This window comes from Cyprinus carpio, chromosome A9 (assembly GCF_018340385.1).
Source record: "Cyprinus carpio isolate SPL01 chromosome A9, ASM1834038v1, whole genome shotgun sequence".
Taxonomy (NCBI): domain Eukaryota; kingdom Metazoa; phylum Chordata; class Actinopteri; order Cypriniformes; family Cyprinidae; genus Cyprinus; species Cyprinus carpio.
The window spans coordinates 31,865,268-31,890,974 of NC_056580.1; the positions used below are offsets into that span (position 1 = coordinate 31,865,268).

The following is a 25,707-nucleotide window of genomic DNA, read 5'->3' on the forward strand; positions in this document are numbered from 1 at the left end:
TTCAAACATAAATTCAGACGTGTTACATGATTAGTGTTTATTTAAAATACTCCATCTGCAAATGAGTTCAATTAAAAACTGACAGTTCACAGCTAGTAGCCTACATAGTAAGCAAAAAACAAAGAAAAGAAACCATTCAGTCTGTTTTTGTCTCTATGGTGTTCTGCATCTGTTGGGGTAAGGTGTAAGATCTTCCGGCTGGCATAACGTCACAGCCAAAGGTGGGGCAAAGAACGAGTTTTGTCCATTCAACTTGGTCTTGGAGTGGCCATTGTTCCAAGAAAAAACTCTACGAAAGAACGGCATTGGATCTGCGGATGCCCACTAGGTTGTCTGCACTGAGTGATCTCCTCATGGCCACTCTGCTCAGATCCTTGTACTTATCCTCACACAGTCTTGAGATAGCCTTTAAAATAAAGAACAAATTATATGAGAACGTTTGTAATTAAATTGACCCAATAGAAAAAGAAGTATGACTTGAGTAAATTTTGTAGGTATGCTGCCCACCTCTAATTTCTGTGCGCGTTCGTTGCTCAATGGTTCCAAAGGAAAGCTCAGGTTGTTGCCGTCTGCTAAAGAGCGCAGGTCAAAGTAATACTTGGCGTAGACGCTGGCCGGCACGTTAATGTTAAACTGTAGCAGCTCCAGAAAATGTCTTTCCATCTCATTCCTAAAAAAATGGATTGTGAGATTCATGGAGTCAGGAGTGTCTTTTCTGATTTAAAATCACATATAATATTACCGATGTAAATAAAGCCAGATACAACCAGATATTAAAGTAGACAGATTTAAAAATGGAGCAACATGAAACACGTCTTCAGCGTCACATGATCCTTCAGAAATCATTCTAATATTCTGATTTGGTCATTATTACTATCAAAGAAAATATTTGTGCTGCTTATATTTTTGTGGAAACTGTGTTTTTTTTTTCAAGATTCTTTGAATAGAAAGTTCAAAAGAGTGTTTTTACTGACATTTCTGTAAAATATCTTTACTGTCATTTTAGATTAACTTAATACATCCTTATATATATATATATATATATATATATATAAAATCTAATGCTGTGTGTTAACTAGTTTATTACAATAGTAATATTTTAAACAATAAACATATCTTTTACACCCCTAACCCATCATAGAGATACTCTGCTGTGCCTGAGAGCAGGTATGGAGACTGTCACTGTGGAGACAGTGACCTGACTGTTTTGGGAAGAGCAGACATTAGGTTGAGATTGGTATGGTTGGTGGAGGGAGGGAGAGGAGAGGAGAGGGGGGGTTCAGTCGCTAGGGGCAACAAATGGAGTGGGCGAGAGCCTGGACCATTGTAGAGGAGTCTGAGAGCACTTGAAGCCCGCCAGCCCAGAGGCTCACAAAGACTGCATCAATGAAAGGGATGAAAATAGAGCGAAGGGGCAGAGAGGAGAGAAGAGGGCCATGGCCTTTAACATACACAATCACGTAGAACAGCACAAAAACAGACACATACACACACAAACACTGTCTGTGTCATTTATATGGATATTGAGACATGAGAACAAACAAAAAAACAAGGTTTTGAAGTGTGTCGTTTAATTTTTTTGAAAACCTTGCACGCTTGTTCCAAGGGATAGTTGTGAGGTATGTAGGAGCTGGGAGAGGAGTGAAGTGACACGGTACTGTCTCCTTACTGCAATACATGTTGGATTTTGGATGGTGCGTTGATGTATTACATCAAGACGTTTTCATCTAGATAATTCTGACCATACAAATGAGCTGTAACATTTCAGCAGAACACACAGTGACTATATTATCTCACTCACATGTCCTCAACAGTGATGTCTTTGAGGATCTGACAGTAGTCGACGTTCCACACGGCCTGATCGTCCCAGACTTTCGAGGCCAGGAGGATGGCTCCCAGAACAATCCTCTTCCAGTTAGATGGGCAAATGTCCAGCTCGGCATACGTCAACAGCCTCTCCAAATATACCTGCAGCAAAGACAGTGGACATGTATGTGCTCAAAAGATGCTTCTTACAAAGGTTGCGATATGGCACCATTCTGTGCAAATTAGAATTAAAATACTGGAAACTCTTTACGATAACATTTAGTTCATCAATTTCTACATACAATTCAAAATTTTGGGGTTGGTTAAGGTTTTTTTTTTTTGCATAGTATTTTTTTACACAAGGTTACATTTAGACTCTTGAACAGAGTTCCTGTATTATAACTGAATCTAAATTAACAATGAGCATTAGGCTAGATTAATAAATGTTGTAAAACTGTTGTTCATTGTTTGTTCATGATACCTAAAAATTCAACCTTATTGTACAATGTTTTATTAAAAATATTTGATTGTAAATAATCATAAGGTATTGGTTGTGAGGTAAAAGTTGGAATTGAGTCTGGACCAATACTGGTGGGTAAACAAACACATAATGATCCATTCTCTGGTGCTCTACTGTCCTCTAGTGGACATCAGGAAATCGTATCTAAGCACCCCAATAAAAAAAACAAAAGCCCCTGCTTGATGTTAAGACTCTTATCTTTTTCTAATTTTACAGAATACACTGAAAGTGAACCAGACCAGTCAGAAAGGCAGCCATTCTCTTACCAGAGTGACGATCGCACACTCGGCTGTGAGCTGTGCTGCACTGAACAGTGTCCGGACGAATCGATAGATGAGTTTGTGTTCGGGGTCTGTGCGGGAGTAATCATCAGGAACCTGCTCCCTCTGCCAAAGGTAGCATTTATACACATTATATGCTAATATGTTCAATACTTCAAGCTCAAATGCATTTTACAGTTCATTTAATAGAAGTGTAATGTTCATTAGTTACTTCTGAAGACTAAAACGGGGCAGTCGTGGCCTAATGGTTAGAGAGTCCGACTTGCTCTGGGTGTGTGTTCATGGTGTGTGTGTGAGGTGTGTGTGCACTTGGATGGGATACATGCAGAGCACAAATTATGAGTATGGTAGAACATAAGCTAACCATATGGGATAATAGTGAGAAAAAAATAACTGAATTCTTACAAAGTGTATGTTATATGTCAAGTCCCAAATAACAAAAGTAACTGACTGTTCACAAATGCTTTTCCAAAAATCCATTTCAAATGGGTTTTAAACCACATACGAATTAGATCAAATGTGCAAATCGGATTGCAGAACATTTTTTCTAAAATGCTAAACGGATTTGATGCACACAAAAAATAGATACTGCAGCCTGTCTGAACAAAATCAAACAGTGACCATAAAATGTGGAATTGTCCAGCTATTGCAGATGATACTGAAAACAAGAAAAATAAGAGGTTAACTTACAGATAAGGGGTGCATTTTTTTCATCAAAGATGTCCAATGACCTGTCAGAGTCCCTGAAATGGATTAATTTGATGGATTAATTAACATTTTTAAAAATCACAGAACACGAACATTTTTAAATGCAAAATCTTATAAAAATGTACAGGTCAAATGATTTGCTTGTGGCAAAGAACAATGAAACGTACCTGTTTTTAATGTTATAATATATTGCTAATGTGACACTGGAAACAGAGAACAGAAAGGTGGTCAAACATACAAACCAAAGCAAAATAAAACAAACAGTACTCTACCTTTTCATTTTGCTAATTATTTTTTGATCTGTACTCATTATATAACTCATTAATGTCTATATCTTACTATAAATGATAATGTAGAAAATTTTAATGTAAAAAAAAAAAAAAAAAAAAAAGGTTAATAAAACAGTGAACTGTCACCGACCATTTGATTGTACTTTTCAGGTTGGGCTGACTAACGGTACTGTCATCAATGAATATCGTAGAGCAGGAGCTGTACTTCTTGGAAACCAGACCAGGTGAGACCTTCAGAAAGAATTAACATTTAATACACTTACAACTATATAACCAAGCACAGCCACAAAACAGAATCCATAACACATTCACTCACATGGTTTAGGTGATTGCTTTTCCTCCTGTCCCGTACTGAAAAAGACAAAGGCAAATATTGACAAGCTGTGCCAGTAGCCATTTAACAAAGTGACCTTCCAGCTACTAAAGGTTTGGTCAGAACACTAGTTAATATGCAGCTGCTAACAAGGAAGTAAAATGAAATGATTAACTCATTAGATGACAATTTTTAGAAACACTCACCATCCGTCTGTGACTTGCTTAGGAAGATCGTGCTGGCTCGGGCATGATCTGATGGGTTGGACTCTAAAGCCAGATCTAGAAGACAGATAATCAATCAATCAATCAATCAATCAATCAATCAATCAATCAATCAATCAATCAACAACACATGGGCATCTAAGGATGGGTGGTACATACTTGAATACCAATAAAATATAAAACTTTCAAATTGTTAACATTACTCGTATTATTTCAGATTTACACAACCGTTTTTAGTTTCAGCGGTTTTGGGTTAATCTGATTCTCTAATGTTTTTGTCTCTTTATTTTAAAAACAGTAATATTATGAAATGTTTTTACAATTTGATAAAACATTGTTTCCTATTTTAACTATTATAAAATGTCATTTATAGAATATTTAATGCTTTTAAAGACATCAATGCTCACTGAGGCTGCATTTATTGTTAAGAAATACTATAAAAAGAGTAATATTTTGAAATATTGTAACAAATTAAATAACTGTTTCTATTAGAATATACACACCTGTATATGTATTCATTATATTTTATATATATTTTTGTTATAATATATTTTAAAATGTAATTTATTGCTGTGATGGAAAAGATTAAATTTCAGCAGTCCTTACTCCAGTATTCAGTGTCACATGATCCTTCAGAAATCATTCTAATAGAATGATCTGGTGCTCAAGAAACATTTCTTCTTATTATTTTTAGTGTATTGTTCTTTTTTAAATGTTTTTAATGTTATTTTGTTGTATAGTTGCTTTTTTTAAGTATTCTTTCTTTCAAAAATAAAAATAAATAAATAAAAATCTTACTGACCCCAAACTTTTGAACAGTTGTGTTCTTTCAGTATAGCATAACATTCTAATTTTCCAGTTCATTTTATCTGCCCAACAAGGCAAATCCAAGGATAAAATTTTAAAAAGAAGCTACAAGTGCACTGGTGGTGATATACATACAATAAAATTCATCTTTAAACTGAAACAACCCCCTATAAGGGAGATAAGGTGGTATGTCGTCCTGCTCTGAGTGCTCTGATTGGCAAGGGCATGCTGCTACCCGCTCTGACCACAGAAGTGAAAGGAGTGGGGGCATAATAAGCCTACTGTATGGGCATTGCAATAGAACAAAGCGAGCTTACACCCTGAGCTCCGCCCACACCGCCATGTGCCACAGAAGCCAATCCAATGAATCAAAATGGACCTTTGCACACTTTACAGCATGAGCACACATTACAAACCGTAACAGAGGTGCTGTGCCTGCGAGTAGACATTAGCGTAAAATTTTCTTCTACTTCAAACTTTTCTGTTGCAGGTCAACAACTATGAAACAACAGTGTAAAGCAAGGTAGTTAAAGTTCATAAGACTGTAAGTTATAAACAGACTTTATAACTAGCTACATGAAAACATATTGATTCTGTTTAATGGCGAATATATTTAAAGGTAACTCTAGCAAACTGTGACTTGAAGATATTATTCTTGCTGAAATTCACCTTCAGGTTAAAATATGGTCACTGCAAAGCGCAGTGGACTAAAGGTACATCCAAACACGTACTCTAATAAATGAAAACCTCAGAGCCTGGAAGCACCAGTCTTGATATCTTTCTCCAACCCAAAAACTCACAGCCATTTCCTACACGAGGATATGAATGGCAAGGCAGAGTCCAGGTGAGTTAGGCAAACCCAAAGACTTATTTCTCAACTGAACTTTTGTTGGGGCTGAGGCCCAGATTCCTTCCCCTGAGAGATCGATGGACATGGGTGAGAGAGAATGCTGACTGATAGGGAGGTACAGGAACGCCTTGTGACAAGGCAACTTTAGTCCAAGGGCGGCAAACTAGAGCCAATTTTTATGTTCGCTAACTCAGTAATCAAACGCAAAGCTAACATCATATTCCTGGCAAATACAAATGCGTTCTTTCTTAGTGGATCACACATAAAATCTGGACAAAAATCTTTAGGCTGTCTGTTATAGTGATTTTACTCCACCTCACTTAGTGCATAAGAACACTCCTTAACTGTGGTAAAAGCCCTTTAATGACCTCCCATTCATTATTGCTTTAAATGATTAGTTCAACAAAAACTACAAATTCTGTCATCACTGACTCACTCTCATGTTGCTCCAAACCTGTGTGACTTCTGTGGAAATACAGGAAGAAAGACCAGTTGCTCTCTTTGTTTTGTACTATTGTTTTCTATGAAATATCCATATAGCACACATTACCGTTTATATTTTGGGGTCAGTAAGAATATTTAATGCTTTTAAAAGAGATCAGTGCTCACTGAAGCTGCATTTATTGTTAGGAAATACTATAAAAAAAAAAAGAGTAATATTTTGAAATATTATTACAAGTTAAATAACTGTTTTCTGTTAGAATATACACACCTGTATATGTATTCATTATATTTTATATATAGGTTTTGTATTCAGTGTCACATGATCCTTCAGAAATCATTCTAATATGCTGATTTGGTGCTCACGAAAACATTTCTTCTTCTTCTTCTTCTTAATATTATGTTGAAAACAGTTGTGCTGCTTAATATTTTTGTGGAAATAGTGATACAAAAGAACAGCATTATTTGTAACAATGTAAATGTCTTTATTGTCACTTTGTAACAATTTAGTGCAGCCTTGCTGAATACAATTATTAATTTCTTTAAAAAAAAAGAAAAAAAGATTTGAATAGTAGTGTATGTGCTGAACAACTGAGATTCATTCATTCCACAGGTCTCTAGAGCTCATGTACTCAACTGACACTCCCATTCTCCCAACACCAAAGTCAAAAATAACCCCTGGGGGTAGGTCAACCGTCCTCACTGAGGGGAGGAACACGGCTATAGTGTGGCGTAGCACAGTGATTCCCAACAAGGGGTACGTGTACCTCACAGATAGAAAATTCACAACTTCATTTTCAGTGATGGCAGTACAATAAATCCATTCATATCATTAGCAGTGCTGATCTTTCTTGCATTTCGCCTCTCTTTTGTTTTGGTGGTAATTAAGGAGTACGTAAGTTTTAAGTTATAAAAAGATTGGGAAACACTGGAATAACACACTAGAGAGAAACGATTCTATACATGAAGATGGTGAGACTGTTCAATACAGGAAAACTAAGTTTATCCAAACTTAACCTCTAAGCCCCAAAGGGAACAAAACATGCCTCGTGGAGATTCCCAACAAGTGAAGAAGATAAGGAGAGAATGCAGCTGTTCCAAGATCTACATCGCTGGGATGCCAGGAATACTGCACATTTTTTATCTTCTCTGCCAATTAACCTTAGAATCGTTTTTATTCTCATGTCTAACAGAATTCCAAATGAACGATAACCTGTAATCACAAAGGATTAACCGTAGCCATAGTGGTGGAGTTAACACTGCTGTCATATGTGCTTTAAGCCAAAGATGCAGACATGTTGCTCTAAATACAGCACTGGAAGTTATTTGTGAGTGTGTGTGACTATATGCATCTCCCCCGAGGGTAAAATAGCTCAGGCTAAATAAACAGCAGTAAAGACTGCAAACAATCCCAAGAGGCATCACACACATCCCAAACACTAACAGATATCCTTCTGAAGATCTCCATAAACCTTGTTTCTTTCAATAATTCAATGATTACTATAATCTGCAATTGTTATTCAGACCGAAATTGTCATAGGCCATCCGTTTCAGAGCAAACCAACAGCACTTAAAGTGTTCAGCTCTTAAAAGAAACCCGACCCTTGAGACAAAGAGGTCAAGGCATCGGATCACAGCAGTAGAGTTCCTCAAGACGCAGTGGCACACACATGTGGAAATACAAGTGTAGAATAGAATAGAATAGAATTTTGTGGTGTCATGGACCAACACTTGCAGGATTCAAACCTACATTTTGGTTAAGTTATAGATGTAGTTCTCAAATTTGGTTCTGGATAACCCCAAAACTGCACATTTTGAATGTTAACCTAATCGGACACAACTAGTTCACATTCAGTTCTTGAAACTACTTCTAATAAAAAGTAGATTTAAATCAAGGGTGCTTAGTTTTGTTAGTGGGGATTAGTTAGTGGGGAGCAAAGAAAACAATTAAAAAAATAACTTTAACAATTTGTCTCCTCTGTGTCTCTCTACACCAGAAGGGCACTACGGTGATGCGGAGAGACACAGAGGAGAAAAATTGTTGAATAAAGTCGTTATTTTTGTTTTCTTCGTGTACAAAAAGTATTCTCGTCGCTTCATTAAATTCAGATTGAACCACTGATGGCAGATGAACTATTCTGACGATGCTTTTTGTACTTTTCTGGACCTTGACAGTGCAATTTACTTGGCAGTCAATGGGACAGTCACAACCCTCCCGGTTTTCATCCAAAATATCTTAAATTTTATTCCGAAGACGAACAGAGCTTTTACGAGTTTGGAACGACATGGGGGTAAGTGATTAATGACAACATATTCATTTTGGGGTGGAGTAACCCTTTAAGACCTTAATGAGCTAGTTTAGATGTGTTTGAGCAGGGTTAGTCCAGAATAGTGCTTCCCAAACCTGTCCGGGAGGGCCCCCTTGCCCTACACTTTTTGTATGTCTCTCTTATCTAACACACCTGATTCCACTCATTAGCTTGATAGTAGAGACAGCAAGAACTAAATTGGGTGTGTCTGATTAGGGAGACATACACACATGTGCAGGGCAGGGGGTCCTCCAGGACAGGTTTGGGAAGCACTGGTCCAGAAGGTTGATTTCTACTAGTAGGACTGAGCAATCGTCTCAATCAGGGGTGTCAAACTCAATTCCTGGTGGGCCAGAGCCCTGCAGTGTTTAGATTCAACCCTAATTAAACACACCTGATCCAACTAATCAAGTCCTTCAGGCTTATTTGAAAACTACATGGTATGTGTGTTGAAACAGAACTCTGCAGGGCTCCAGTTCTCGTGGAATTGAGTTCGCCAGCCCTGGCACTAGAACTTACCATCGGGCACCTCTCGGTCACTGATGTGCTGCAAGTATGGACCGGTGTCATCGCTCAGCTCTGTGCTGATCTGATAGTCCTCCAGACACTCCACCTGCCGGGGTAGTTTGGGGCTCCCACTGGGGGACACGCAGCAGGACACTGTATTTCCCATGATGATACACAAAAGTATGTGCTCTACCTGATCAGGTGTATTCGTCTAGGCTGCTTCTGTCATCAAATGTGAATCAATGGATCCAACGAATGAACTCCAGCTAAATGAAGGTACATGAAGGGCTGAAATGGACACAGAGCTGTGCTGTCTTGCTGCTCCAGACTCAAGAGGTATTTTACTGTCTGTGCCAGTCATATAACGGGACTCCATGCATTTAGAGACAGTGCGACAGAAGACCTAAGGCTTTAACATCCGAGTAATCAATACAACCGGATATAAGACAGGTGACTGACAGCATATCACTAGAACATATCGGTCTGAGATCACTGATTACAGATTTGTTCTTTTAAATTAACCGCACATGCTAACTGCTAACGGCTAATATTGATTCATTGTGAATAAGCGTGTTATTAGCCGCTGTGCTAACCGCAATAAACCATCCCTTTAACTCCGATTTAATTGTCCGATTGTGTCCTAAATTAAGCCGGTTTGGCGGTTCAAATCGGGAACAGATGAAATAGCCCCTGAAGAACAGACCTCCAAGCATTTATCCGTCATGTACAGGGCAGATCTGTGTGTTAGCTGAAACTCTGGATCCAATAATCACTCAAATCCTCAGGCCTTCAGGCCCGTAGCGAGAGAAAATGTGACTCTTAACGAAGCAGATGAATAAAGTCCTGTCCGTTTAGATGCGCCTAATTCAACCTCCGGTTTATTTGGAGTTATTAGATTTTGTCCACCGAGTTTCTTCGAAGAGTCCCCTCGTTATCCCCTCCTCCTCGCCGGCCAGTGCAGCAGCGATCCACTCCCCGCCACCACCGCCATCTGCTCCGAGTGACGCAGGTAAGGGCCTGCCCCTTTTCGACATTCCATCAATTACGATTGGATGAGCTACCAAAACAAAATAAATATCTGTTCAAGAATTGGTTATTCTAACTGTCAATCACGCCGGCTAGCTAAAGATTTAAACCCCGCCCATTTACACACCTCTTTGTGAATAGAATGCAATGGAATACTAGCGTACTGCAGAGTGTATCCTGTATAGTGCCCACTATTCTTTAAAAATAGTGAAATAGTACAACTATAACTATGTATTGATAAACATTTCAAATAGTACTATGCACGTTTAACTAAGCAAATGGTGTCCAGTTATCATCTCTGAAATAAAAATGGTTGGGTCAATTTCTTTTAATTTATTTTTTTGGCAGTAGTATCCATCTACAACAGTAGGCTATATAAACCTTAAATACCAATAAACACACAATTTGTGTGTGTGTGTGTGTCTGAATGTTAATTTGGTAGATATATTCCAAGACTTAACATTTATTTTTAGTAAAACTAGATTAAAATTTTATAATGATGTCATTCTTGAATTGCAGTGGCAAACGAGGCAGAAAATAAAACTTTGTAAAAATTCTTATATATATATATATATATATATCTATATATATATATATATATATATATATATATAGTTGTAAAAATGCTTATATATATATATATATATTTTTATTTATTTTTTTTACTAAGTTTTTTTTTTTTTTCTGCCTCATTTGCCACTCCAATTCAAGAATGACCTTATTTTATTATTATTATAAAATTTAAATTGGTGGCAAACTGAAAAATGTGGGTTAATATAATGCTTCAGACTTATTCAGGGGTCTCATTAAGCTACCTACAGCATTTACCTTGAAACTATATTCATTCAGAAATTGCTAGTAAACTATAAAAAAAAATTATCAGAGAATGGCAAGTAAAACATTCAATTAAACAGGCAATTTTAAAGTAGAAAGACTGGTATTTTCTTTAAAAAAATACTCAAATAACCTTGTTTTATTTCATCTTTGAAAACTTTTGAGCATGGTGAAGTTGTGCATTGCATTACACTGTATTTCCAACCCCAACACCCATTGTGCAGTATTAGTATTTTATTAAAGATTTACAGTTGTGTACAAAAGAGAGGTGGGGGGAACAACAAGTATACACAATTGTATTGTAACAGTAATAGAGTGCAAAGCTTCTAAAAATGTAAGCCACAGAGTATATACAATACACTTCTAAACTTTTGAAACACTATAAAATCCTACCAGTGCTGTACATAGTGTCCAAAATGTGAAAGTTATCATACAAAAAGTGCATGATGTGTTTGTCCAAAATGAGTGGGATCAAACATTGCTTTAGATTGATTGTTGTTTTTTTTTGTTTTTGTTTTTTTGTGTATGCATAGAGACAAACACACATAGTAGCATATTTCAGAGTTCACTTTGTCCAGCATGGCAGTAGGTCAGTCTCATTGCATATGGGGTACATACAAGTGAAAAAAAAAAAAGTTACTACCAGTTAAGGAAATGAATAAAGATTCAATCAATGCAAACAGACAGAATTTGCATTTCTCTGAAAGCTGAGGTCAGTCTGTCCTTCGATGATCCAATTCAGATTCTTGTCAGAAAATAATTGGTTTTGTGAGGGAAATCAGGTTGCATAAGCAGTTAGACTGCAGATCTGGACCATGAGCGCCTGCTGTGGAGAGATTGCTTCCATAATTTGTCACGCCTGAATGCATAAATGACACGTCAGGCAGACGGTTTGAAGTTTAGGAGTAGCAGCAGATGATGCACTTGCTAACAGATGACACGGGTACATTTCCGTACAGACTGCAAATGTTGATGGGCATTTTTAATTCATAGTCTCTTAACATTGCATTGAGGACGGAAAGTTTTAAATGAGAAGTATATGCAAAATGTCATACTACAACCAAAATTTAATTGACAGATTTTTTTTTTTTTTTAAATAATTATTCATCAAGAACTTTAAAAGCCTTAAACATTTTGGGTCAACTAAAGCAACCTTGTAAACAAAATACAACTTATGTTGTTGAAGGCAAACTGTAACAAGTTACCAGCTGTTCAGCTACTTCTTGAACTTTCAGAAGCAACTGAATATAGACAAAGGAAATATGAAACCAAGAGAAATCTTATATATATGAAATAGCTGCCATAAATGCATATGCAATATTGCATAACATGTACTCTTTACTTATGTTATCACGTTATCAAATACAAAGACACTGCGTCCCAGTTGTTAGTGTTGAAATGAAAAACTGACCATATAACGATATCAAAGCTAATGTAATATTTATAAAACATGCTTTAGTTTATAATGCCAGAGAATGAATGTATTGGATTGTATTACATCCAATTATAGCTCTATGTTATACAAGCATAACACGCAAGTGATCTGCTAAATATGATCAACATAAATGTGAAGAATTGTTTCAACCTGGAAAATCTATCAAATTCACTTCTGTGGGTAATTCCTGACATTGTAATGTGAATTTTGGTGTATAAGTGAACAAATGTCTGCAATAAAATAACCATTTTTATAATGCGTATGTGCAACTGTTGCTACTGCAATGGCAGTATTTTATGAAATTAAATGATTTAGGTACATTTTTTTTTTTTTTTTTTTTGCCATCTAAAATGACCAAAATCGAAATATACATGGGATATAATATTGTTCTGTATATGATACACAATATTTCTGTTTATAAATGGCATAGATTCTGTAAATCAATATTCATAATTTTATATAGTTTGTTCATATTTAAAGGTAAAAATGTCAACTTATAACACAAGAGCACTATACACCAAATAAAAGTAAGAGTCAGACACGTTAAACCTTTAGAATCTCAAGAAGGGAATGATGCCAACTCCAAGACAAAATCTTTCTCGATGCCTACCGTGCAATTGAAATGTCAGTTAAATTATTATTATTATTATTATTATTATTATACATTATTTGTGTCTCTTTTAAAAATTACGGACGAATTATACACCAGCACACTGGAAAAAAAGGTAAACATTTTCCCACAAATCCGTCCTCTGAGTTTCCGTTTGAGTCCAGGAGTAAAGAAGCCTGAGAAAGTACTTGTGTGTTTATGTCCACAGTAAAGTTCTCAGCATTTTTTTTTTTTTTGTCTTTAATGACATGATCCAATATTTCTAGAGGAGATTTGTGTTGACTTCTGTTCAGTTCCCTCATGTACTTGTGTGTTCATACAGGCAGTCTGTAGCAATTTAAAATAAGAAAACATTTAGAAAACATGCGTCCGTGTCTGGCTGACTCGCCTTTTAGTCTCTGTACAGGTAAGTATGCCAGAATGAAGGAGAACGGGTGGTACATCACTCTGATTTGTGACAGTACAGGTCTTTGAGTGCTTTGAGTTCCTCGATGAGAGTTTTGTTCTGGTTCTCCAAAACGGCCACACGGTTCTCCAGACACTTGACATATTCCTTTTTCTTTCGACGGCACTCACGAGCAGCCTCTCTGGAGGGGGGAATGAAATTTGAGATCTACTTAGCAGATGTTTTGATGAATCTTTTTAAAAATAGGGCTGTCAGAAAGTAGTCAAATACCAGTGAAATTTCACGATTTTCTGTTACAGCAAAAATCTTTAAATATAAATATTATACTGCACATGCCTTTTGTTTAAAGATAAATGTTGTTATATATTAAACTAATTTACACTACACAATTACATGTATCCTTCAGGTATCTCTATTTTTTTTGTCCATGTTTTATGTTTATTATATTATTTGATGAATTATCAACATATTTTAGGCTGCACTTACTACAATCTACAGAATCAGTATTTTGACAATCAGATTTTTTTGTCTTTGTTTTGTCCCCGTTCACATGAGACTGGCTATATTTACATTGTCTCACATACATCTGTTAAACAGCTGGAGTATTGAAATAAGTGAGTCATTTGTACTGCTTTTAAAGGATTAGTTTACTTCCAGAATAAAAATTTCCTGATAATTTTCTCACCCCCATGTCATCTAAGATGTCCATCTCTTTCTGTCTTCAGTCGCAAAGAAATTAAGGATTTTTAGCAAAACATTCCAGGATTTTTCTCCATATAATGGACTTCAGTGGGAATCAATGGGCTGAAGGTCCGGATTGCAGTTTCAGTGCATCTTAAAGGGCTCTACACGATCCCATCTGAGGAATAAGGGTCTTATCTAGCCAAACCATTGGAAAATTTCAAAAAAAAAAAAAAAAACCAAAAAATCATTTATATATTTTTAACCACAAATGCTAGTCTTGCTTTAGCTTTGCTTGCGCATGCGAGTCTTAACGCATTACATAATCCCACTGGAAAGGTCAAGTGCGGTTAGCTCTTAATCTGTGTACTCCGGTTCAGAAAGGTAGGGCGAAAAACTTTGCTGGGATCATGTAGAGCCCTTCGAAGCTGCATTGAAACTGCAGTTTGGACCTTCAGCCACCACTGACGTCCATTATTTGGAGAAAAATCCTGGAATGTTTTCCTCAAAAACCTTAATTTCTTTGCGAATGAAAACAGAAAGACATGAACATCTCAGATAACATGGGGGTGAGTAAATTATCATGAATTTTTTATTCTGGAAGTGAATTAATCCTTTAAAGAATCCTGAAAAAACAATAGCACCGTTTATATATATATATATATATATATATATATATATATATATATATATATATATATAAGCAAGCAGCACAACCATTTTCATCATTGATGATAATAAGAAATGCTTCTTGATCACCAAATCAGCATATTAGCATGATTTCTGAAGGATCACTGAAGACTGGAGTAACGGCTAGTGAAAATTCAGCTTTCCCATCACAGCAATAAATTACATTTTTAAAATAATATAATTGTTGATGGTAATAGCCTCGTGGGCAGCGTGCTGACATATAGTGCTGTTGTGCTTCTGGCGTCCAGAGTTCAAGTCCCGGCTTGTGGACCTTTCCTGATCATGTCCCCCTTCTCTCTCTCCCACTTCGCTTCCTGTCTACAATACTGTCCTATCCTAATAAAAGGCAAAAATGCTATAAGGGTTTTTTTTTTTAAATTTTTTATTAATGCAACCTTGGTGCGCATAAGACACGTCATTCAAAAATGTAACAAAAATCTTAACAACCCCAAATGGTAATGTTCATATGTAAGAGTATCAACAGGCTCAGAATGTCAGCCTTATCACTTATGGTCATACTTTACATTGTTTGCTTTTACCAAAAACTTGATTTGGTTTTTACCTGTTCTTCATGAGGCGGACCTCCCTCTTGCGCGTGGCCTCTTCAGCAACTCCTTGATTTGGCAGAGCCGGAGAGGATGCCATGACCACACCTGGAGCAATAGTGCTGGTTTGGGCAGTACGAATTTGATAGGCCTGAACATCCCCCGAAGCAGCTTTAGGGCAAACAACAAACAATGAATAAAGTTTTGAATTAAAGCACAGAATACAGATGGATACCTTTAACTTGCAATAGCCCAGATAGTAAGACAAAAAATTAAAAACAATATCAAAATTGAAACTATTTACATACTTGAGCAATGTTTGTATCCTTAGGGTTGTATCTTTAGTCCGTTTCGAAGAGTAATTGTTTATCATGGGGACGTAAGCTATTTTCAACGAGTTAGTTTGTGATTTTATTGCTATCTGAATCCAAAACGTCTGTGTTTTTTCTGCCACCACCCGCGTAAAAATCCCTGGCCAAATTACCTACGTTTTTTTGACAAAAACTAAGGTTGTGTGGTAATTTAATTGCCGTCTGAATCCACATCTTTGCAAAAAGAAATCAAATTCAGGATTCCCCATTAAAACTGTCAAATACCACACAGTAATTGCTGTGCTTTGCTCTAATTTGCATTTATATTTATTACTGAAACTGCTGGAAAGTGTGTATATATATATATATATATATATATATAAAAAATCATAACTGCTCCACCACAGTGAGTAAGAGCTGTTAGAGTAGAAAAGCATTTGAAATGGGTCATTATTATGGCTGGTATGCAATACAAGTTTAAAATATGTATTGTATACAGTTATATACATAAAATTATAAACCAAGCAGCTTTATGTTTACCTTATGTAAATAAGAGGTTGCATTAACTTTCTGCTAATCTCAACATTTTTAAAGCTAAAATTAAAGACTTAAAACCATTTCAGCTATAGCATGTCTATTTTCCTATTTTTAAACAGGAGATTTAAATAAACAATAAATAAGATACTATTAAATATGAATTTATTCTTATTATTCCAAGCATATGACATTTTATGTACAGCAGACAATCATGCGACTGGCCACGTGAGCAGTGTGTTCCGGGTTCATCATAGGATCACAAAACTCGCTTCTCCACTGTGAATAAATTGCCATCTGAATCCATCAGTTTTATCACTGAGGTGCCATGTAAATTTATATTTACAGACGTTCACATGAAAAATCAGGGGAAAATAGTCCGGCCCACCTTGTACCACCACTTGATTGCTGGGCACCAGTATTTGTTGACCGTCACTGGTCTGGGCGTACTGCAGGATGGTGGTCCCCGGCTGGGCTGCTGCTGCATTGGTCATGGTGAGAGTCTGCAATCCCTGCACTCCATCTGTACCATTATTTGCAAGCTGAATGGCTCCACCCTGTGTAATGGCGACTGAAGAAGAAACAGCAATCAAGAGGTTGTCACTGATTTGGTGACAAGCTGTGCACATGGAACTATATGTTAGGAGTTGTGGTCTTATGGTGCTCCTGACATGTTGAGCAGTGATTATAAAGTGGGAGGTTCAGATCTGAATCTCAAAATATCTCAAAACTTCAGTCACTGACTTACTGTACTGGCCGCTGCTGGTCTGATATATTGGGGTTGGCACGGTCACTGTAGTGATGGCAGGCGCAGTGTCCTCCTCGGATTTCTCCTCTTCGATTCTCGGAACTCCTGGAGCATCTGATGATAGGTCATTCAGGATTTTCCTATAAATCACAGAAAGCTGTTGACTTGAAAATTTCCTTATGTAAAACCATTGAAGAACGTATACATACCTATATGAGGGGCGTCTTGAAAGAATCTCTCTTCGTTTTCGAGAGTCAGTCACGCTGTCCACTGACTCCTGCGAGTCCTCACTCTCCGCTACTGTGGAAATCTGATCAACAGACAATTCTTACATATTTAGATCTGCCTATATGGCACAAATTTCACATTATTGCATGTTAAAATCATTGCTGGTAAAATCATTCTGGACCCCTCACACCCAGCACACTCTCTTTTTGAACTGTTGCCGTCTGGTCGACGCTACAGAGCACTGAGCACCAGAACAGCCAGACACAGGAAAAGTTTCTTCCCTCAAGCCATCTACCACATGAATAGTTAAATGTTCTCCCCACAGTGCAATTCCCAACTAGCTATACTTATATTTATTATACGTATGTTAGTGACTTAATATATCTTACATCTACCCACTCCCACGCATAATTTGTAGGGCTGGGATGATAAATCGATGCAGAATTGATTCGTGGATCGATTCTTAGATTTTCAGAATGCATCGCGATTCCTCTGGAATCGATTCTGAGCTTAGATTTTAACAGCAGATGGCTCTCTAATCTAGTTTTTATCCACACACTCAATGCTCATGAAGAAGAGTGCTAAAGAGCGCTTGTGAGTGCGAGTCATGTAATTTCACCTCAGCTTAGAATGCTTTTATGACGCGAGATTAATGTAAACACAGCCCACTGTGAACACCTTTGTAATTTGCTTCAACCTTTTCAAATTTTATGAATTATTGTTTTAAGTTTAAGTATGTGTAAGGATTTAGAAACAAGCAAAGTACAGCTGTTTCTAAAGCATGCAGTGCCATCTGCTGTTCAAAACTAAGCTCAGAATCAATTCAAGAAAGAATCACAATGCATTCGGAAAATCTCAGAATCAATGCTGAATCATTTCTCGAGTTTTTCTCGATGCATTGATTTATTTTCCCAGCCCTGATAATTTGTCTATAGCACCGTATATACAATATACCGTTTACTGTCTGTGTATTGTTTTTACATATTTATTTTTACTCACTTATTTTTAGCTATCTGTGTCTTGCCATTTTTCAACCTGTCTGTGCACTGGAAGCTTCTGTCATCAAGAAAAATTCCTTGTGTGTGTTAGCACACTTGGCAATAAAGCTCTTTCTGATTCTGATTAAGAGAATCACGTGAGGTAAACGGAATACATCAAGAATGAAATGCATCTTGTGACCTGACAATCAGCCATAAACATGTAGAGATGTTTATCTTACCTGGACAGTCTGCACCTGTGGGGACTGAATGACTGAAGGTTGAGCAGCCTGAATCACTCCATGTACCTGCACCGTCTGACCGTTGGGCAGCTGCACCAGGGTGACTGTGGGCGCTGTGGCACTACCGTGTCCGGCAGCCATTGTTACCTATCCAACATCACACATACATTCAAACACCGTCATCCTGTCTCTAATGTCAGACTCTTGATTGAAAGTTTTAGCTCTTCATGTTTCAAAATAAAACATTAAGCCATGAATTCATTTGATGTACTGTATAGTTAACAACCGACTGTGTTCCTACCTGTGCAAGAGTGGCGATCTGGGCCTGTGTGATGTGTTGGTTCTCAGTTTCAGAGACTGCAGTGTCTGCACCCTGCTGGGCATCGGCTCCCGACTCCATGGTCATTGAGTTAGCTGGTGAGAAACAGGATGGAAATTACAACGTATTGAGTTTACATTTTTGACACATGTACAAAGAAACAAATAGCCAGTATTTTACCAGTATTTAATGTTTTAATCATCATACATTCCGATATCATGTCATCCCACTGTAAAATTTCATTTTGTGTTCCATTTATATATTGCATATTGATAGAATAAAACCAAAGAATACACAGGATGTCAAAAAACATTATATTTGATGAAAATGTCATCACTGGCATCACTTACTCACACTAAACCTGTATGAGTTTCTTTCTTCAGCTGAGCACACGCACACAAAAATAAAGAATATTAGTAGCCAGTTGCTGGTAGCCTTTCATTTCCATAGTGTCTCCCCTCTATGGAAGTCAATGGCTGCCAGCAACTGTTTGGTTACTCCCATTCTTCAAAATATCTTTGTCTCTGTTCAACAGAAGAAAGAAACTCATACATGTTTGGAACAACATGAGAGTGAGCAAATGACAAAATTGTCATTTTTGGGTGAACTACCCCTTTAAGATCCCAAAAACACTTTATTAAAAGATCTTAAAGACACTATGGACCAGAAATTACAACCAACTTTTCTTCCCTATTTTGATGTGTATGCTAGTGAAATTCTTGATTTTGCCCACTGGGAATCAATTCGATTGTTGTGATTTGCTAATTGCTGCGATTGTTTAATGTGAGCAACATCTTGCTGGAGAGGAAAGACTGGAGAGATAAGAATGTTCAAATAATGATGAGAATAAATGCATTTAAAATAATAAAGATAATATTGATAATGATAATAATTTTAATAAATACTGCTGTAATCTATAAAAAAATAAAATAAGACATTTGTCTTCACGGTGACTTGAATTACATAAATGATTAATATATGCCAAGCAAGCTTTGTCAACGTTACTTTCAGTCTCAACCTGAAACTTTGGATCTGGCATTGCGGATGAAGTGTACATACCTTTAAGTGGGAAACCCAGACAAAATCTTCACACCGTCCACTGACTCTGGTAATTCTCCACTCTCTGCTACTGCAGAAATCTGATCAGACAGACACAGAAAAGTCACTATATTAGGCAGTGACTTTGACATTTCTACCTTGAAATCATCCTCTATAGTACTGAGGAAATACTGAGATAAAACCTGTATCTGACAAATGTGTCATCAAAACGTGACATTTAACTGATAATTCACCAAAATGAAAATTCTGTCATTATTTACTCACCATCAAGTTGTTCCAAACCTGTACAAGTTTCTTTCTTGAACATAAAAGATTGGTAGAATATGGATAGCTAATTGTTGATGGGCCCCACTGACTCCCACAGTATGGAAAAAAAGAAGAAGAAAGGGAGTTCTGCAGAAGAAAGACATTCATACAGGTTTGGAACAACTTGAGGGTGAGTAAATGACCATCTCAAATGTGCAATTGTTGCATTTTAAAAATACTTTCATCTATTCCAGTTTAATATACAGAAGTGATTAGCAGGTTGATTCCCTAGCAAAGTATACAGTCTTTGGCTATGGTACAGCCCTCTGTACAAGTAATGTAAGATTAGACAGAGTTCCTTTTTTCCTTGTCACTGTGACTTCTATAAAAGAATGTACATTTAGTTTGATGTAAGTACCAGTGCTTCATGGCATCCTGGTGCCATCACTCACTGCATCCAAGCCAGTGGTGTTGTAATGCCACTTGGTACTGTAGTATAGTTTAGCTGGTATAATATTGTAACATGATTAAATATGAAAACCCAACCCAAACAAAGTTTAATATCCACTAAAATGTTTTGTACAGTTTTATAAGACAAGCAAATGAAAATGAAGCTCTAGAGTTTCTTGGAAAGGGAAGCTAATTTTAGAATTTACAAATATAGCCACGCATTAGTTAAGTATGGCTAAATCGGTTCTGTGCTGCAACTCTATACAGAGTTTTAATTGAATTATTTGACATTATGTAGGAAATAAGGGCACAAATTTCCTGCACTCAAAATGAGAATAGTAATGAATCAATACAATGACCATTTGGTCTAAAAACTGAGACTGCAACATTGCATGTCAATTGATAAACTTTCTTGTCCAGGGAAGAAACTGCATCAAATGTCAACCCTCTACGCACACCTTGGCAATATAATCGCCATTGGCTAGTAATTTTTTTTTTAGTTTTATTGCCAGACTGATATACTATTTTACACACACACACTTTGTTTTTGTGAATTGTGGGGACATCCCATAGGCGTAATGGTTTTTATACTTTACAAACTGTATGTGCTATTGCCCTACACCAACCCTACACCTAACCCTACCCCTTACAGGAAACTTTGTGCATTTTTACTTTCCCAAAAAACTCATTATGTATGGTTTATAAGCTTTTTGAAAAATGGGGACATGTGGTTATATCCTCATAAGTCACCCTCTCCTTCTATTACCTGTGTCATACCCATGTCATTATACAAAGTTGTGTCCTGATATATCACAAAAACACACACACACACACACACACACACACACACACACACACACACACACACACACACACACACACACACACACACACACACGTATCCAATCAGCTTATTTTTGTACAATGGCACAGCTTCTTAAATCTTAGCTTCTTAATCAGTCAGTCAAGAATTATATTATGGTATTATGATAATTAAGCACTATTTAATGATAGAACTTTAGTGATTAGAACTAACGTAAAACTTGGTAACCATGTATGAATGCATATTTGTAATTTTAACTGAACTTAAGACTGGTGGTGTTGCTTAAGATATTGTTGGTCATTCAGGGTTTCTGTAAAAAAAAAATATAGTAATAGATAATATTAATTATTATTAAAAGACAATACTTCTACTAATTCTACTACCATACTAACAATATACAATGCGCTACGGATTGATGAGCTGCTGGGTTCATGAATATTAATCACGTTGTCTGCGTTCGGTCAAACTGATTTTGCTGAAATCAAAACAGGGACGGTAATAGATGAGCGCCAGCCAATGAGATTGCCGTTTGCGCATTAGCCCCGCCCACTACCAGAGAAATCGGCATATCTTCTGCTTGCTCCTAAAAGCTGAATAATTCTAAATGAACTCCATTATTTTGACAGAAAAATACAAAAAAGAATATAGTTTACATGTAGAGCGTGGATATTAACATTTAAGAGTCTCGCTCTCTATCTCTGCATGTGTGAAAAACAGCGCTATCAGCAAAGCGACGGTGAGTCGTGCGCCTTCACACAGAGTTTACAGAGCGTCAAGTAACGTTACAGCTGTGCGTCCATTGAGATGAATTGAAAAAGTACAGATCGCTTGATGGAGAGCGGAACTCTGAAGCGCTCAGTCAGTGTTCAGCGAGTGAAAATATATCTGTGCTTAACTTATAATAGCCCCGAACACACACACTGACGAGTAAAATCTAAGAATTTATTAGCCAATGGCTAACGATAGACATCATTTAATCGCCCAGAGTCAAATTTAGTCGCATATGCGAGTGATTTACTCGCAATGTAGAGGGTTGTATGTCTTGTCTTCATTTAAAGTTGCTAAATTTAAGATGCAGAAACAAACTGCTGAATCCTTGCTGAACATGTTTAGGCTCAGGATTCAGTGAACTCTAACCTTTGTTGCTTTAGCACAGAATACTGGCAGGTCTCTCTTGAAACATACGCCTACATACGTCACACTAAGCGATGCAATGCATTACAGTGCACAGCAGAAATTAATTAAAATCCCAGTGTTAATTAAAAATGTTTGTAGGTTCTCATTAAATAAAGACCGGTGTGTAACCCCAAGGTGCTCTGAAAATCTCTATTTCTGCATTGGTCTACAATAACATCTAACATTAGAGTGTAAAATTACTAGTGCACTGCCCAGTGATAAAAATTAAGTACTGCAATAAAGGTGTCATCATTTTTTTATTTTATTTTTTTATTGAAAGTGCATCACAATATGCTGACAATATGTCCTGACTTCTCTTGACTGTTCAGGATTTGTAGATTTTGGAGTGTCTGACCTCTGGAGAGGAAGAGTTGGATTAATTTAATTACCCCACATACAGATAGCAAGGCTATAGGTTTTCATGAATGAACCTGTGACCGGCTTCAACATAACAAGAAAAAAAAAAAAAAGGCATTTTCAATTACTAAAAGAAAACATGATTTGCAAAAATAGTTCAATGGGTTAAAAAAAAAAAATCTTAAACCATACTAAATGTTTGTACCATAATGCTAGTATGATAATTAAAATATCATATAATAATGATTTGTGATCATATAACTCCTAACCCTAAGGTTGTGGGTTCAAGTCTCGGGCCGGCAATACCACGGACCGAGGTACCCTTGAGCAATCCCCAACTGCTCCTCGGGTGCCGCAGCATAAATGGCTGCCCACTGCTCCGGGTATGTGTTCACTGCTGTGTGTGTGCATTGGTTTGGTGTGGTGTGGATTGGTTAAATGCAGAGCACGAATTCTGAGTATGGGTTACCATACTTGGCTGTATGTCACGTCACTTTCACTTTTTTTTTTTGTTTTTTTTTTTTTTTTTTTTTTTAAAGTTGTGTGTGAAACAAAAAGGTCAACAGAGCACTCTGAAATAAAAATATGAGAAAGGGAGAGAGAACAAGCTCCAGCATGGCAGAACGCCTGATCCGACAGTAATGTGATCTCATGACGCTCAGAGTCTATCCGTGGTGTGATTGGTCATGCATAGTTCTCCCTCTACTTTTCAAATCCTATTTTCTGCCAGACAGATTATTCTAGGAAACATGTAGCTGTTGTGCATTTATAGATCTTTATATAAAACTATAAGCATGCATCCAAACGACAGCCTACAGATATTAAAAAAATACTTATTTGCCTTTTTTTTTTTTGCCACTGTGATCATGAGTAATGCCTTAAACTTCATATTCAAATTGACTTGCATTTGTTTAGGTTTGTGCAATTTAATATCCAAATATGCAATACAATACTGCATTTATTAGTCATGAAAAAAATGTACAGAAGGTTAAAAGTTTTCTATGTTATGTAAAGAAGAAATAAAATGTATTTGCTTGAGGGTGCGCAATCACAGTCTGCTCACAGAATAGTATATAATGAAACAGTGCAATAATAACCCAGTGCTAAAGGATCAGGGTGTGTCCAACAAATCGCACAATGCATCAAGGACATCAGAGAAGATTAAATTATTCCTGAATGATATAAGAGTATTATACCCTGAATCCACCCAGCAGCACAAATTTTGTCTAGCCAGTGTGTGAAAGAAGCCAACAAGAAAGGGGAAAACCCACATATATGATCTGCACAGATGGATTGAGAACACCAGAGATGTTATACATCCATATTTCCTTGCATTTTAAATTATCAGCCATGCATCAAGATTTCCCACCCTGGGTTTGTGTTGCTGTCCCGTTTGCCTCCCCTCCCTCAGCATGCAACAACTAACGTACAGCCGCCATGATCTCTTTGTTTCCAACGGGCCGAACCCAAACCAGATTCTTATGCTATTCGGGACGAGCCCTTTCCCTCCGGACACTTGTCTCCTCTTACCGATACTGACTCCCTCCGTCACTCTCGAGCCCTCGGAGCTCCACTTTTATTCAGGCCGACACGTAAGAGACCGCGTCAGGCTACACCTCCGTCGCGTCACCGAGAACAACAACACAGAGAACGAGACGAAAATCCGATCATCAACCCCACTGCACTGAGCGAGAGCTGCCGAACAGCGTGGCGGAAAAAGTCGAGTGGTGACTGATATAGACGAAGCGTTGCCGAAGATCAACGAAATAGTGCGAATACGACATAGCTTGAGAAATACTGCTAAATGAACCTCGTCAAATGTTTCTAAAATGGAACGTTGTTTAGCATACTTAGAAATACCAAGTGAATATCAAAATAGCTGGTTCCAGCTGGGTAACTGGTAGGATATTCCAGTATGACCGACTGAAAAGTGCCCTAAACTGCTTTAAAACCAGCCAAAAGGCACGCTTGGAGCTGGTACCACCAGCAAACCAGCTAATGCTGCTTTTTTTATTTTTTTATTTCCACCAGAGAGAGATTTCATCAGAAAGCTTTAACAGTGTAGACTATCTGTAATCCATCATACAGGCCTATACGCAAATATTGCAAAACGTCATGTTCATCAATTAATAATTAATTCAACATAAATTATCTAGACAGAAAAGACAAATCACCCCATTATTATCACTATGATCAACTTTGGCTTTTCCAGATGAATATGCAGAGGACTGGCAAACACACTGTCATTGTAGAAGAGGGGGAGGAATAACATGATATACAATTTTTTTTAATTACTTTTACAATATTCTTATTAAATCACCATGTGAACCCATAGCATATCTTAGAAATGTATCAATGTCAGAAAAATATTATTGTCATTTCTCTTCTACATATATAGGAGAACATGAAATACAGTGACTTCTGGAGCCACAGTGCAGAACATGTTAATAACAACAACAAAAATAATATTCCTGTGAAACACTCAACATGAAATAAAACCTCCAAACTCCAAAACTAGAAACAGCAATTATATTCAAATTTAATTCTGATGGTAGTCAGTAAAGAACTGTATAGAGTCCATTGTTTTGTTTGTATTGTTCGTATATGATGTTGATTCAATTTAATAGATTGCATTTTTCAACTAAATGGATGACTCAATGTTTTTATGAGGTTGGAAAAATGCATGCTCTCGTGAAGCTAAAAAAAAAAGAAGAAGAAAAAGCATGCTCTCATGAAGCTGAAAAAGGGGAAATATTGCCCTTTAATAATAATAAAAAAAGTTAATTTCTAACGCAGCAGGTGCTCAAATAAAAGGTATCAATATACACTACCGACAATATACAATATGCTCAGCATGCAATATAGAAAAACTTTATATACACAATAAACAGAGTTTACACAAACTAGATGACAAACTGCAAGAAAAAAGTCTTGCAGCCTTTTTGCCCACAGCA

At 36.9% G+C, this 25,707-nt stretch overlaps 2 protein-coding genes and 1 long non-coding RNA gene across 3 annotated transcripts; 1 reads left to right on the forward strand and 2 right to left on the reverse strand.

The window, feature by feature from the left end:
• Positions 1-20: 20 nt before the first annotated feature.
• LOC109096015 (cyclin-Y-like protein 1) lies at positions 21-10,056 on the reverse strand. The gene is given in 11 exon segments (XM_042764439.1): positions 21-406; positions 508-670; positions 1,802-1,968; positions 2,593-2,712; positions 3,298-3,315; positions 3,317-3,350; positions 3,483-3,518; positions 3,736-3,836; positions 3,922-3,956; positions 4,125-4,199; positions 9,069-10,056. Coding segments are annotated over 11 exon segments (1,020 nt in total). The 5' UTR covers positions 9,223-10,056; the 3' UTR covers positions 21-289.
• On the forward strand, positions 1,853-3,890 carry LOC122146190. Its single transcript, XR_006160884.1, has 3 exons — positions 1,853-1,990; positions 2,543-2,721; positions 3,756-3,890. It is a non-coding gene; the product is annotated as an uncharacterized LOC122146190 (long non-coding RNA).
• A 1,355-nt stretch (positions 10,057-11,411) lies between the features above and the next one.
• Positions 11,412-24,457, reverse strand: LOC109096014 (cyclic AMP-responsive element-binding protein 1-like). The gene is made up of 9 exons (XM_019109691.2): positions 24,284-24,457; positions 19,702-19,781; positions 18,625-18,737; positions 18,324-18,470; positions 17,086-17,186; positions 16,877-17,016; positions 16,517-16,699; positions 15,301-15,454; positions 11,412-13,548 (listed from the first exon to the last, which is right to left on the reverse strand). Exons 3-9 carry the CDS (start codon positions 18,727-18,729, stop codon positions 13,404-13,406), a joined length of 975 nt encoding a protein of 324 aa, XP_018965236.1. The 5' UTR covers positions 18,730-18,737; positions 19,702-19,781; positions 24,284-24,457; the 3' UTR covers positions 11,412-13,403.
• Between the last annotated feature and the right edge of the window lie 1,250 nt (positions 24,458-25,707).

Bases quoted from the DNA above. Each gene is read 5' to 3' on its own strand.
- LOC109096014 (XM_019109691.2), bottom strand. From the start codon at position 18,729: ATGACCATGGAGTCGGGAGCCGATGCCCAGCAGGGTGCAGACACTGCA. The intron at 17,187-18,323 runs GTAAGATAAACA...TCTGTTGATCAG, and splicing joins CACAGGTGCAGACTGTCCAG to ATTTCCACAGTAGCGGAGAG. The intron at 16,700-16,876 runs GTAAGTCAGTGA...TTTCTTCTTCAG, and splicing joins GACCAGCAGCGGCCAGTACA to TCGCCATTACACAGGGTGGA.